Source organism: Meriones unguiculatus, chromosome 9, assembly GCF_030254825.1.
Source record: "Meriones unguiculatus strain TT.TT164.6M chromosome 9, Bangor_MerUng_6.1, whole genome shotgun sequence".
In the NCBI taxonomy this organism is placed as follows: Eukaryota; Metazoa; Chordata; class Mammalia; order Rodentia; family Muridae; genus Meriones; species Meriones unguiculatus.
In genome coordinates, this window is record NC_083357.1 from 63,231,936 (window position 1) to 63,246,744 (window position 14,809).

The 14,809-nt window shown below is 49.3% G+C and overlaps 1 protein-coding gene across 1 annotated transcript in view; it reads right to left on the minus strand.

Moving 5' to 3' along the window:
• Window positions 1-490: 490 nt before the first annotated feature.
• Ephx2 (epoxide hydrolase 2) overlaps window positions 491-14,809 on the minus strand; it is a 40,233-nt gene continuing 25,914 nt past the window's right edge. Inside the window, exons 12-19 of the mRNA XM_021654550.2 lie at window positions 14,623-14,734; window positions 8,214-8,288; window positions 7,026-7,059; window positions 5,773-5,872; window positions 5,036-5,105; window positions 2,937-3,017; window positions 2,508-2,566; window positions 491-2,349 (exon numbers count right to left, since the gene is read on the minus strand). Coding sequence (XP_021510225.1) covers window positions 2,271-2,349; window positions 2,508-2,566; window positions 2,937-3,017; window positions 5,036-5,105; window positions 5,773-5,872; window positions 7,026-7,059; window positions 8,214-8,288; window positions 14,623-14,734 — 610 coding nt within the window. The 3' untranslated portion in view covers window positions 491-2,270. The remainder of the gene's footprint in view (window positions 2,350-2,507; window positions 2,567-2,936; window positions 3,018-5,035; window positions 5,106-5,772; window positions 5,873-7,025; window positions 7,060-8,213; window positions 8,289-14,622; window positions 14,735-14,809) is intronic.

Below are 14,809 nucleotides of genomic sequence, written 5' to 3' on the forward strand. Positions count from 1 at the left end.
AAGTGCTGCTGATAATATCGGTATGGGCAATATGCAAATTAGCTTATCAAGTCTCAAGGCCATGGGTTCATCACACCTTAAGAAGAACAGCAAGTCAGTCTAGCCGACTGGCTTTGGGGAGGACTTCTTTTGGAAGTCAGATGGCATGAAGCAGCTCAGATCGCTGACGGCAGGCCATCCCCCTCCCTCAGATAAATACAGGGCTGCCTCGCCTCTTTAAAAAATAAAAAAATAAAACAAAGGAGAGAAGACTGCCTTGGCTATTTACACTCATTGAGAGTAATTTACAGTAAAATAACTTTGGAACGACTCCAAGTAAGTCTACTTTAAAATATCACCTGAATGACTCTCTGCTCCAGTTAACCCCTTGGCTGCCAAAGCGGCAGCAATTGAACCCCGGCCCAAAGATCCCCAGAGCTGACCCTCTAGGTATTATGGTATTTTCTTATGTAACCCAGAGACCTTTGCCCACCTAGCATCACTTATGACCTTCAACCTTGCAAGTCTGGTTGTGTTTGTTTTACTTTTGCAATGCTTTGGAGCCAATTCATTGGGCTCAGGAATATGTGAGGCGTTCCATTGGTTTAGGGGGACCTTCTCAGAGGAATCTTCCTTACAGATGAGCTTGCATACATCTAGCCAGGAAAATAATGTTTTCTGGCTCATATAGGCATTCCACAGGGTCACATGTTTGCCTGGCAAACAAGCCCTTCACTTCTAAGGTCCAAAAGGGTGATGGTGATCCTGGTGTCACTGGGATCTAAAGCCCTCTGAGGTCTTGTGACAAGAGTCCTCAGAACCAGCTGTCTATAGCTGCCCCTCATATATATATATATATATGTATCACACAGTGACAACCCCCCCACCTGAGTGTTAGTTACTATTGATGTTCTCTTTAAAGCTGAGGGAACTAAGGCACAGGAACCCTTTCTCAAGATCACAGCAAGGACGGAGCAGATCAGCTGTCTATACTGGCTTGCTTGGTTCCAGACTTAGGACGCACATTCTCAACACAAAAAGCTCAATCACTGGGACAAAGGCCCCCACCCGGTCAGGTTCCCCTGGACAGGCTCGTTATAAGAATGAGGGACTCAGGAGGCAGAGCCAGGCGCATCTTTGTGAGTTTGAGGCCAGCCTGGTCTATAAAGGGAGTCCCAGACAGTCAAGGCTACACAGAAAAACCCTCTCTTGGAAAACCAAAAAAAAAAAAAAAAAAAAAAAGAGAGAGAGAGAGAGAGAATGAGGGACTCCACCTGTGATGAGGGTTTATGTGCATTTGAGTGGATGTGAAGATACCCAGCTTGGGCAGGAAGGAGAGAGGATATGTACATCATCCAGACTGGGGCTTGGTGGAGGAGGGAGCTGGAAGATTCCATAGCAGAGCGTGCACAGCTTGGGTGGAGGTCAGGAGAGCTTGGCTGGTGTGAGTGCAAGGTTCAAGGAGAGAAAAGCTGGAGAGCAGCTATTGATAGAAATCATGGGATGATGGGGCAGGGCTGGGTGGGTCTCAGAGCATGGACTGTACCCAGGGCAAAGCTTTTAGGATCCAATGGCAGCTAGAAGGCTACCTCTATAAGACTCTGTTGTTCAAAGCAGGACAGAGGGCAGACAAGTGCAGAAGACAAATCAGTAAGAACCGGCGTCTCCCTAGATGTGACAAGGGAAAGGAGGAGGGTGTGTGGGGAGGAGAGGCACAAAGCTAGGTCAGCCCAAGCCTGGCAGAGTGATGGCTGAAATTTACTTCCTCTGACTCTATAGCAAGTTTCAAATACTATCTGGATCAATACCCGAGTACATACTGCTTAGAAACAGATTATGGACCACCCACAGCATCCTTCAGGAAGGCTTCCTGGACAGGGCTGGTCTAGGTCACACACAACACCATGGAGGCCCATGTGAGGCTTCTGTCCATCAGAAAGCAATGCCCACTCTGAGCAGTTGCCTGGCTTCCCAAGAGCACCAAGGTCTCAGCTCTAATGAATGAAGGTCCCTAATCTTGGATCAGCTGTTTCGAAAGGAGCAATTTTGGGTTTGGCTGCAAAGGAACAGTTTTGGGTTTGGCTGTCCTACTCCTTCCGGTCAAGGTGTGATCCTTCATCTGATGGTGTGGGCATCCTCAAAGAACTAAACGCACACTTTCTCCTAGACCTAAAATTACATCACATCTGATCACTTTCACTTAAAGATAATCACTGGCTGGCCAAAGAATGATGCAGCTAGTTCTGAATAAGGCCACTAACATGCATCCCCAGAAGAGGACATGCCTCTGGCTAAATCTTAGAGGTCAATGATGGGTTCTTGACTTCTGTCTCCAGCCACTTGATGAGAATCTGGTTCACCTCAGCAGGTCTGGAAGAGAAGCAAAGGGCAGGTCAACCTGTCTGAACTCACTGTCCTAACCCGGCAGACCTGAGCTGGGCAGAACGAAGCTGGACAGCTCATAGATCAGGTGACCATGGAATCACGCTCCCCTCCCCCCCCCCCCCCAGAGACCCCAGGCTCCTTACTTCTCTATCTGTGTCCAGTGAGCACAGTCCTTGATGTGTCCCCTTTTCAGGTAAGGGATCTGAAAGAAAACGCCACACAGGCAGATGAGCAGCAGAATGCTTAAAAGGGCTGGTTTGGGGCCCGTGCTATGCCCAGCAGGGCCATCTGCGAGGAGACCCTTTCCTCTATGATTTCCACAGACCGCCTTTGGAAGACCCTTGTGTCATTCAGGACAGGAATGAGGAATGACAAAGAGACCTCATCAGTGCAGGGAAAGGGAGCATCGAGGGAGGATCCAGTGAGGTCAGCAATGAAGCTGGGTCAGGGCAGGACTTTCGCTGACCCCCAACCAGCCCCTCGGGGATGTCCACCTCTGCTGCCTCCCTTCTGGCACCAGTGCTCTCTTCGATGGACGCTCTGATACCCACTGTACCGGGCTACTCCCTTACCCACTTTTCCATGTTCTTGGTCAGTTGAGGACGGAGTACGACGTCCTTCTCAGCTGTGACCATCAGAGCTGGGACCAGGATCTGGGGAAAACCCATCTCATGAGAAGGCGTTTGCCCTGCGCTGGCTCTGCTCCCACCAAGCTTTTCAGGGAAGGCTCATCAGAATTTGGATCTATCAGTGCAGTGGGGTGTGTGTGGTGTGTGTGTGTGTGTGTGTGTGTGTGTGGTGTGTGTTAGAAGGGTCAGTGCAGCTGACCTTGTCTTATCTCAGTTAGCTCACAGAACCAAATCAGTGGCATCAGGAAGGAAAAATAGATATTCTTAAAGGACAAGACTCCTTTTGATTTAATAAGATAATGCCAGGAGCTGGAGAGATGCCTCAGTGGTTAAGAGCGCTTGCTGTTCCTGTGAAAGATTCAGGTTCTGTGCCAAAGACAGGATTTGGTTCCCAGCAACCCACATGGCAGCTGGCAGCCACCAGCCGATCTGATGCCCTCTTCTGGCCGCTGCGGGCATTGCGTACATTTGTTGCACATAGAAACATGAATGAACAAACCTTCCCCACCACCACCACCACCAAGTCAAGATTCAAGAGCATGAGTGGGGCAGCCATGACAGTTACCCGAGTACTACCAGAAGGGGCAGATATGACACATCCCTAGGAGTTCCAGGGATGCTGAGAGTCACAGACTCTCTTCTCACTCTGCGGTTATTTGGTTTATCTCTTCCTGTCTTTCTCCTTTCAGTGCTAAGGGTGGAACCCAGAGCCTCACACACACCCAGCCAGTGTTCTGCCATGGAGCTGTGGCCTCTACCCTGTTAACTTTAGTCTGAGTCAGGGTGTTGCTGGGTAGCGATCCTGCTGACTCACACTGAAGTACCCGGGATTACGTGCATGCACCGGACGTCTGACATATCTTTTTAAGTCGCTTCTAAGCAGCCTCAGGCCGACTTGGCTGAGGACTCTGCAGAGCGCCTTGCTCCTCATCACTCTCCCTCAGGGACCCGTGAAGTTCAAAAGTGCTGCTGCTGCTGACAGTGATTCCAGCCTGAGCACCACCCTGCCCACCCTTCAGAGTCGTCCGTGCTTCCCTCCACCCCTGGACCCCTCTGTTCTGTGGGACTGCAGCCTGGCCATACGTGTCAGTCACAGATGACCGTGAGGACAATGACGGTGAGTATTAGCTGAGGAGCTACTTTGTGCCAGGGCCCTCCCTCAAAGCTTCTTGTGCGCCGACCCATTTCTCAGCGGCACAGCTCTGAGGCAGGCACTGCTGGTAACATGATCTTGGTCTTCCCAGTGTCATGCAGGGATTAGATCTAGCCTGTTTATAAGCACCCCATTACAAGTACTGAAAAAAGGAGGTAACTGGACCCCTAGAGGAGCCTATGAAGGCCTGGCTTCTAAACTGATGTACTGGTTAAAAAAAAATACAAGTTTTGTGTTTTAACATTTAAGATGCAAAACTATTATCTTTATAGACCGAGAGATTGAAAACCATCATCATCTGGCAGACAAATGAGGAAACTGAGATTCAAGATAAAATCAAGAGGTAACATAATCAGAGGCAAAAGCCACCTCTGTTTACGAGCCTAGCATGCCTCTGTGGATCGGTGCCATTGTCCCTGTCATCCCTACAAGTGACCCTGGCCAGTCTGCAGCCCTGACCAGGGTTGCCACCCGGAGACTCGAACATCCCATACAATAGTGTCATTGCCTGGCCAGGGTCCTACTCATCCTTAGCACCAGAAGCTAGTCCAGGGCTCTCACCAGCAAGAGGCCCTAACCGGAAACCCTGAGTGGGGTCCACCCCAACCCCAGAGGCAAGGAAGAAGCCAAGATCCCTGTGCAGAACCCAGGTCTTGCCAGGTGGGAGCACAGTAAAGGCAGCTCTGGGATCGTGTGTGTGTGCGTGCGTGTGTGTGTGGTGTCTCAGTGTGAGGTGTGTGAGTGTGTGCACATTTGTGTGTATGTCTGGTGTGTGTGTTATATATGTGCGTATCTGGTGTCTGTGTGTGTGGTATATCTAAGTGTGTGTGTGTGTGTGTGTGTGTGCGTGTGTGTGTGTGTGTGTGTGTAGCAGTGCTCACGTGCTCACCTTCCGTCCCAACCCGGTACAGTTCCACTTCCAGTTTCTTTCTACGTTCCGATACCAGTTCAGGGGACCTCTGCGGAGGGGATCAGATGGCAATGCAGGTGAGCTTCCAGGAGCCGAGCACCGTTGGCTCACAGTGACCCTCGGACAATCATGCTGCAGCACACAAGAGTGGGGTCCCCCCCACACTGCCTCTTCCCACCTGCTGCTTCCTCAGCGAGGCCAAGGACAGGAACTCTTCCACCAGGCTGGTACCTCTGAGAGGATTTGGGGGCCACCAGCAGCTGACCCTATGAGTTATCCTCATCTTCAAGGTATGTACCAGAGAGTGGGAACCTGGGTCGGCCCATGCTCACACAGAAGCCACATTCCTGCCCCAGGAAGCTCAGTGAGAAGGGACATTGCAGATGGGAGATAGTACAAAGGCCATAAGGAATGCACATTTGGGTTCACACGGTTTTTGCTTCTCTGGAGACATAGCATAGGCATGTCTCAGTTCTTGGAGGAGGTGAGCCAACTAAAAACCTCTGCCTTTGGGGGGACCCACAAACATAAGAAGGAACAAACTAGATACCCCAGAGGAAGCTGCGCACGACAGGTAGTGAGCCTCCTGGCACTGGGGGCATTCAATTGTAGGGCAGGTCACTCTGATACTCACGGGAGCTGTCGTGGGAGTAACTGCCTCCCTCTTCCAACAGCTGAGCACCCTTCCACCCTGTCTGGGGTTCCCTTCTTTTTACCTGAAGCCAGTCTTCTTGAACTGCTGTGCATAAAACTCGATTTCCTCCTCAGTAATAATCCTGCTAGGGCTGATATTTTCTGGAGTGTCAGCAAGGACTCCTGCAAAAAGACAGCTGTGTCCTCTCCCACTGCAGGTCTCCCACTGCAGGTCTCCCACTGCAGGCCAAGTGGTTCTAAAGCTGCCTTTCCCAGCGGATATTGCTCCCATCTGAACGTGGGGTGAAAGGTCACATGTGCCTTTAATGCCTGTCCATCTGCCTTCTCTTCACTGACTTCCTCGGGGATCCTCCCAACTGTGGGGTTCTCAGTATAGAGTGCCATGTTGTCTTTGGAGGTAGGCAGGGTCCTGGAAGTGCCCTTAAAGGCACCTCAGGGACAGACATAGTGTTTCACGCTACAACCCTAGAAGCAAAGGAGGCAACCACTCCAGGCTTTGATGCTAAATGTCAGAGGAGTAGGAGTCTGCCTCTCTGTTCAACCCTGAGAACTCTGTGGGCAGCACCCCACCCAGGCCTCCCAGCCAGGTACTCAGGACACAGAGTCGACAGACTAGCAAGGGACTGAGAAGAATAGAGGCAAGGAAGCAGTTATCCGCAGAGGAGAAGGACTCTAGGGTCAGGCCCCAGCTTGGCCTCTTGACACAGGTCAACCTCCTAAGGCCCGCTTCCTCCATTTGTAATCAAGAGAGACAGCATTAATAGTGTCAGTGACCATCACTACTTAGATACGAATGGACAGTGGTGAGGAGGCAGTGCTGGGAGCCAAGCAAGCATCTGTGGGATCAGTGCTGGATGCTGAGGCCTTGGAGGTGAGCCCAGATCTGATTTTAGCTAAATCCTGCTCAGCAGGGTGACCAAGATGGTCCTCGTGAGTGGGAACAGGAGTGATCGGAAGAGGACCATGGGGTGGAAGGGCCCGTGGAAATTTAGGTGGGGTCTAATGCCATCTGCCTCGCACACGCTGGTGGCATTACAGCAACCACCTCTCCATCCTGGGAGGGGGTCCTCATGAGAAAGGGACGGATTGCCCCAGATACTCTCCACAACTCCTCAAAGCGTCTCAGGGCTCTGACACTCAGCACCCTATTGGGAAGACTTAGGGTAGTATCATTAGTCATTAGCGGATCTTTGTTTGGCAAGTCAAAGCTCAGAACAGCAGGGCAAGCTTGGGGCTCCTTCTGGGGCAGAAGGGAGAGGGATGCATTAGCATTCTGCTGCGGCTGCTGCCCCCCCCCCCAAGGGATACCTCTTACCCAATTCAGTGGCTTTATGCAAAGCGAGGAAACCCTGTGGGAAGAGAAGTCAGGGAGGGCGTCGTGAGTGAGGTCAAATAAGAAGACTGTAACTCAAAACCCATCACAGCAGAACTCTTGCATGGGGGGGGGGGGTGCTCTGTGTTAAAGTATACAGGAATGCAAGCCAGAAACCGAGGATAGCACAGAACACTGGGCACTGTGTGCTCCAGGCCTGTCCTGTGCATGACACCTACGACTCATAGATGAGGCACTACCATGAGATAACTAGGAATGACAGCCAATACCAAAATAGAATAATTAATGACAGCAACCCTGGAATAGACTCCACCCACCCCGCCCCGCCTGTCAACGAGGAGCAGATTCACAGCAGCAGGATGATGTGAGATTTCATCACACTTCTCAGTGTGTCACACAACGTATCAGTCACATGTTATCTGTAGAATTTGCCCTTTGGTGTTATTGGATCATGGCTGGCCAAGAATAACTGAATTCATAGAAACTGAAACAGTAAATGGGCCTGTGCTATAACACACACGCTAAACTTGGAAGGCAGCAGAGGAGCCTCTCAGGGTCAGAGATGACGGAGCTGAAGCTCCCATCCACAGTTGCTGCAGTCACTTGAAGATCTAAGCAATGGCTTGGTCTTGCCAGCCACTGGCAGCAATGAGGTGAGAGCTCAGCCTTGCAGAAGGTAGGGACTGGGAATGAGCAGCTCCCTGCCCTGCCACAGAGGAAAGCTGGCAGGCCAGGGCTCCTCAATATGCAGAAGCATCCGCAGAAGGGTACGATGAAAAGGTCTTCCCATGCCAGGCAGAGGGAAAGTTTATTTGCCTCAGCTTGGTACTAAGAGCAAACCGAAAGGCGTCCCTACAATTTCATCATCAGAGGCCTGCCTTCACACGTGCGTGCATTTGAATTTCCACCGGTCGTGTGATCTGGAAACTCCGGAAGTGTGATGCAAACGGAGAAGTGAGCCTGGTTGGCACTGCCACCAGAATGTGGGACAAGTAATGCTGAACCACCTATGAGAGTGGGTCCAGAGTGCATAACAAACAGGCTGGTACCGGTTAAATGTCACTAAAGATGAGCTCATAAACCAACAGAAAGTGCGCGTGCACACACAAACACACATACACACAGGCACATGCATGCACACACATTAGAACACACACACATGCACCTTACCCGCTCATCATGTGCTCGGAAGAAGCTTTTGAAAGTCCGACTCAAGTCCTTTTCCAGTTCAGCCTCGGCCACTCCCTAGAACAGTCAAGAAGGCAAAAAAAAAAAAAAAAAAAGATCCCGTCAGGACGCCCTGGAAACCGTGGCCTTCTCTCATCTGACAAATGGCCAGGAGCCCCTACCTTCTGTCCCATCCAGCCCACGTTTTGTTAGAATGACACTCCTTGAATTTTTTATTCTTAGCTGTATGTTAGAAAAAGGTTAAACTAGAATAGAAGATGCTACCAGGGATGCTTTCAGAGAGGTGGGTTTGTGGATAATGCTATTTTTATATTGCCTGGATTCCCACAATGAGGTATGACTTGCAAGGAGGTTGCTACAGATTTAAGCTGGCGGCCAGGCTCTGAGAAGATACGTGGTGAGACATCTCTGTTCACAGCTTCCGCTCATGCTTCTCCATTTGACTGGAGGAACATCAACCACCTTCTTTAATTTGGTCCTAAATCGGTCAGACCTTTAGAGTGCTATCAGGGCTATCTTCCTACGGACAGGGCAGCAAATTTCCTTTGTTAGGAAATTCAGTCCTTGGTGGTGACAAATTACCAGGTCCTTCTGTCTCGTGAGAGTGTTATTACAGATAATTGCTTATCTATTATGGGCCATGACAAGCTCTCAAACGCCTTCTGGTCCAGATGCCAGGCTGCAGGAAGGAGGAATAACTAGGTAGAGGAAGCACAGAGGTCCACACCTCCCAATACCCTCTCTTCTTACATTTCTTCTATATCATCCTTTAAAATTTAACATATATAATTATGAGCTACTTATGGCAAAACAGAGATGGCCTTGTAATGTGGAGGGGGACTGGTCATTGCAAATACAGTCAAAATGTCAGAAATACTATGACTGGTATTTCTTGGGAAGTACTCATGTTCATTAACTCATCCCGTGAATGCTGTTTAATTCCCTGTTGTGCCAAAGAAAGGGTTCTTGGGGAGTTAGGCAGGTGGCAAACACCTCGAGAATAAAGCAGCAGCAAGGACTGTAAAGCAAGTGACAGTTTACCCCGCTTACCCAAAAGGCAACAGGTTGCTTTTACTGAAGGAGAGAACACTGGAGCTGGACTGGAGAGGATGAGTGGGGCTTGCCTGTGCAGATGGAGGAAGGGTCTGGAGGCACAGACTTGCTGGACTAGGGGATGAATACCATGCTAATGTGTCTGAAATGCCTCCCTGACCGGGAGGGCTAGAGAGACAGCTCAGCTGGTGACTACTTGTCCTGTAAGAATGGGGATGTGTGTGATGTCTAATGCCCAGGTGAAGAAGCTGAGTGAGGTGGCACCCATTTGCAAGCCCAGCTACTGCAAGGTGAGAGCAGGTGGATCCTGAGAGCTTGCTGGCTAGCCAGTCAGGTCTAGGCAAGCAAGCCCCAGGCCAGTGAGAAAAGAGAGGGTGGTCTCCTGACAAAACAGCTGGGTATGCTTAGGGTAGCCTTCAGAAGTTCTAGAATATCTTGGAATTAACACAGAATTGGGCATGTGCATGACCTTCTCTGGGCAAGAGAGTGTAACTTTTCCTAACTCCCCAATAATTCATTGGAGACTCAATCCTGGGCCTAGCTGCTCCAGGCTTGGGATTTGGGAACATCTCCTCACTTGGGTGGGTGTTTAGAATGTAGATTCCCAGCAGCTCCACAGAACCAGACTTCATTTTAGCAACATTCCCCCAGTGGACCTGCACCCCAGGTTCTGATGTCCAGCGCAATGGAGGTCACACAGCACCTAGCAGACACTAGCCACCTTTCCCTCCATATACCCATGAGCTTCAGACCAACATGAAGCCTACACCTGATGCAGAACAGAAGCCAAAGGTCAGTCTGGGTCACAGAGGCATAGAGAGTACTAGCCAGCACTGACCACAGCTGATGGCATCGTACAGTTCCTACAGCTGCCAAGGAATAAAACTAGCACAAAAGGGGACCAACACCGAGGACCCTTCAATGGCTGAAGGTTTTCCCCACCAGATACACCAGGGCACAACAGAAAACAAGATTTTGAAAGCCCAGCTGGAGTCAGCACTTCACTCATGTTCCTTCCTTGTATGTTTCCATGCCTACCTGTCCCGTTTCCCATCCATTGAGCCTTTTCTGGGCATCCAAGTATGTTTTGCTTTGTCAATAGGAAGGAAAAATAAGAATGAAGTAAGGCAAGGTGTTTATGGGGTTGAGAAGCAGCCCAAGGCAGGACAAGATAAAGAAAATTAGTGGAATAAGGAAGAGGGAAGACATTTTAGTATGTTTACCAAAATAGAACAATTAATAGAATAATTAATGACAGCAACCCTGGAATAGACTCCACCCACCCCGCCCCGCCTGTCAACGCGGAGCAGATTCACAGCAGCAGGATGATGTGAGATTTCATCACACTTCTCAGGGTGGCACACAACGTATCACTCACAAGTTATCTGTAGAATTTGCCCTTTGGTATTATTGCCCTTTGGTATTATATGGCTAACATCCACTAATAATTGAGGATATACCATCAGTGTCTTTCTGGTGCTGGGACACTTCACTCAGGATGATCTTTTCTAGTTCCATCCATTTGCCTGCAAATTTCATGATTTCCTTGTTTTTAATAGCTGAGTAATATTTCATTGTGTAAATGTACCACAATTTCTGTATCCATTCTTTGGTTGAGGGACATCTAGGTTGTTTCCAGATTTTGGCTATTAGGAATAAAGCTGCTATGAACACAGTTGAGCAAATGTCCTTGCTGTATGGTGGAGCATCTTTCAGATATATGCCCAGGAGTGGTATAGCTGGATCTTGAAGTATGGTTATTCTGAGAAAGCGCCAGATTGATTTCCAGAGAGGTTGTACAAGTTTACATTCCCACCAGCAATGGAGGAGGATTACCCTTTCTCCACATCCTCGACAGCATGTGTTGTCACTTGAATTTTTTATCTTAGCCATTCTGATGGGTGTAGGATGCAATCTCAGAGTCATTTTGATTTGCATTTTTCTGACACCTAAGGATGTTGAGCATATTTTTAAGTGTTTCTCTGCCATTCAATATTCTTCTGTTGAAAATTCTCTGTTTAGTTCTGTAACCCATTTTTAAATTGGATTATTTGATTGGTTGGTGTTTAATTTCTCGAGTTCTTTATATATTCTGGATATTAGCCCTCTGTCAGATATAGGGATAGTAAAGATCCTTTCCCAATCTGTAGGTTGTTGTTTTTCTCTGACAAAAGTGTCCTTTGCTTTACAGAAGTTTTTCAGTTTCATGAGGTCCCATTTATTGATTGTTGACCTTAGAGTCTGGGCTGTTGGTGTTCTGTTCAAGAAGTTGTCTCCTGTGCCAATGAGTTCAAGACTTTCCCCCACTTTTTCTTCTAACAGGTTTAGTGTGTCTGGTTTTACGTTGAAGTCTTTGTTTGATCCACTTGGACTTTAATTTTGTGCAGGGTGATAAATGAGGATCTATTTCGATTTTTCTACTTGTAGACGTCTGGCTAGGCACCATTTGTTGAAGATGCTCTAGGATACACATACCAAAATCTACAGACCTAAAGAAGCTAAACAACAAGGAGGACCCTAGGGAGGATGTTTAATTCTCATTCAGAAGGCAAACAGGATAGGCACCAGAAGCAGCAGAAGACAGGAAACAGGATGAGAGTCTACCATAGACGTCCTCGGAAAGAATCCACCCAGCAGGGAATCAGAGCAGATGCAGAGACTCACAGCCAAACTTTGGAAAGAGTGCAGGGAGTCTTATGGAAGAAGGGGGATAGAAGGATGTGGAAGGGACAGAAGCTCCACAAAAAAAAAAAAAAAGCTAAAAACTCTGGGTCCAGAGGGGCCAGCAGAGACTGATGCATCAACCAAGGACCATGCATGGAGAGGACCTACACCCCCTGCTCAGATGTAGCCCATGGCAGCTCAGTCTCCATGTGGGTTTCCTAGTAAGGGGAACAGGGGCTGTCTCTGACATGAACTTGATGTCCTGCTCTTTGATCACTTCCCTCTGACAGGGCAACCTTGCCAGCCCACAGAGGAAAAGGATTCAGGCAGTCCGGATGAGAGCTGTTAGGCTAGAGAGGAGATCTCCCCTTTTCAGTGGACTAGTGAAGGTAGATGGGGAGAAGAAGGAGGGAGGGTGGGACTGGGAGGAGATAAGGGAGGTAGTTACAATTGGAATATAACTTGAATAAATTGTAAAAATAACATAAAATGAAATAAAACATAGGGGGAGGGGAAAGGAAGAGGAAAGAGACGTTCACTCCAGGCCCTGATTTCAATTTCTCTTTGGCTGAGAATAAGAATGTCACCTGAGATAACAATGAAAACCTGCCATCCCAACTGTGAAGATGCTCCCTTTTCTCAAAGACAAGAGCATCAGAGCAGCTCATGGACACTCCCTGCTTAAGGCCTGAGTGTGTGTAGTCTTTGAGTTTTACCTCATCGGTGTCTGTCATTCTCAAACGTGAGCTATGCACTGCACAAACCACCTCACAGTGTCACTGACAGAAGAAAATTCTTAAGAATAAGAGAAAGGAGTAAATCAATTCAGTTCATGAGCGTCAGTACTGCAGCTGGAGCCCTGTGTGTTAGACTCTAAAGGCCATCCTTTAATGCTGGCCCTCGGGTCAGAAGGAGCTGTCCCTTCCTTGCAGGGCTGACAAAACATTTGTCATGGTGAAAATGCAGCCTTCCTCACATATTCAGGAGCAAAAGCGCTCTCAGATCTTCTCCTGTTCTGGCCTTCACCTTTGTCCCCTCTCCCTGTCAGCAAGATGGACTCTGCTATGGATGAGCAGAACCACTTATGTATGTGCTTTCTGAGTCTCATCACCCCTTGGTATCTGTTTACTTTTCTAGGCACCAGGTCAGAGCCCTGTGGGGGCCTCTGCAGGGCCCCAGATACTGACATATGCCCCTGACCTCATCCTCAGCAGCAGCTGCTGGGGAAAAGCTGGCTCTCTATAAATAAGAACCCTGACCGAGGTCGATCTGCAGGCTGGGCAGGCTCTCATCCATCACTGCCAATCTGCAGCCTCCCGTTGCCGTTTCTCGCCTGGCATTCATCACCTTGCAGAAGGCGTCCATTGATTCTCCATTGTAATTGAATCTTACAAACTAGCGGGCTCATAATTAACAAGCCAACATGGCTTTCATCAAACATCTCCAACTGCAAAGTCAGCACGTGGGGATGACCAATGTCCACACTTCTTCCCTACCATGGGCACAGATCCAGGGTCAGTCCGCCTCAAGGGGCACCATGTTCAGAACCAAACAAGGTGACCTCTTCCAGGCCCAGGACTGTGGTCACCACGTGGCTTTGTGCATGTGGCTGTAGGAGTCTCCTTTTTGAGAACATTGGCTCAGCCCTGCTGTAACCCAGGGCCATCCACAGACGTTGCAAGAGCAAGGTGAACCCTGGCCCTCAAGGCGAGAGAGGAGCACACACATAGCAATGTGGGACTGAGCAGGTAGAGCTCTTGGATGGTGGTGGGAGGAGCAGGGCTTCCTGAGGAGGTGGGGATTCCTGAAGGAGGCGTGGCTTCTGCCTGCTTGGTTCAGAAGTCTTCCCACGGTCCAGCTCAGTTCACTGGTTAGCATCGAGGACAGACTCTAGCGCTTTCTGACCAGGCGACTCACGGCATTCTCAGAGAGCCCCTGTCAGAGGCGTTGTCAGACCCCATCACAAGGATCACCACAGTCCAGGGCTGTTTTAGAAAGTCATCTTTGTGGAACTTGTGCTGCTACCTAGAAAAACCTCTTTCAGCACCCTCGAGTGCCTGCTGCAGGGCCCTTTGGCTGTTGGTGCCATTTCACAAGGCTCAATTGTCAGTGAGCAGAGTACAAGGTCCCTAAGCAAGAGCCTGAGACTAACACCTTCAAGTGAGCACTCAGCCCCTGCCCCACACGTCACAGAGGCAGCAGAAGCCAGCCTGGCACCATCACCTGCTCCTCAGCCTGTGGCCTCCCAGACAGACACAGAGAAATGTTCACCTACTCAAAAAGAACCCACTGGATCTGTGGTCGGCATGCCTGAGTCTGTCTGCAAAGTCATTTCTAACTAATGCTTCAGAATATTTAAGAGACAGAGAGAAGCTGAAAGAGGGAGGAAGGGTGGAGTGGGGAGAGGGAGGGAAGGAGAGCAGAACAGAAGGAGGAAGAGAAAGAGAAGAGAAGGGAAGAGAAGAGGAGGGCAAGGGAGGGGAACAGAGGGGAGGGGAGGGGAAAGGAGGGAGGGAAGGGAGGGGAGGGAAGGGAGGGGAGGGAAGGAGAGGAGGGGAGAGGAGAGAAGAGAAGAGAAGAGAAGAGAAGAGAAGAGAAGAGAAGAGAAGAGAAGAGAAGAGAAGAGAAGAGCAACAACATTGGTATCATTGCTCTTGGTGCTCCCCACACCTACCGGTTCTTGAAAGTACAGCTGATAATTTAAAATTGAGAGAGACTTGATCGCTTTCATAGGGGAAACCTCAGGATTTGGTGGCGAGAATGGAGTGTTCAGACTGGCCACGGCCCTGCAGGAAGAAGCAACATTAACGCAGAGGACCTGGTGAGGAGACGGACAGGACTCAGAAACAACATTTCAGGTT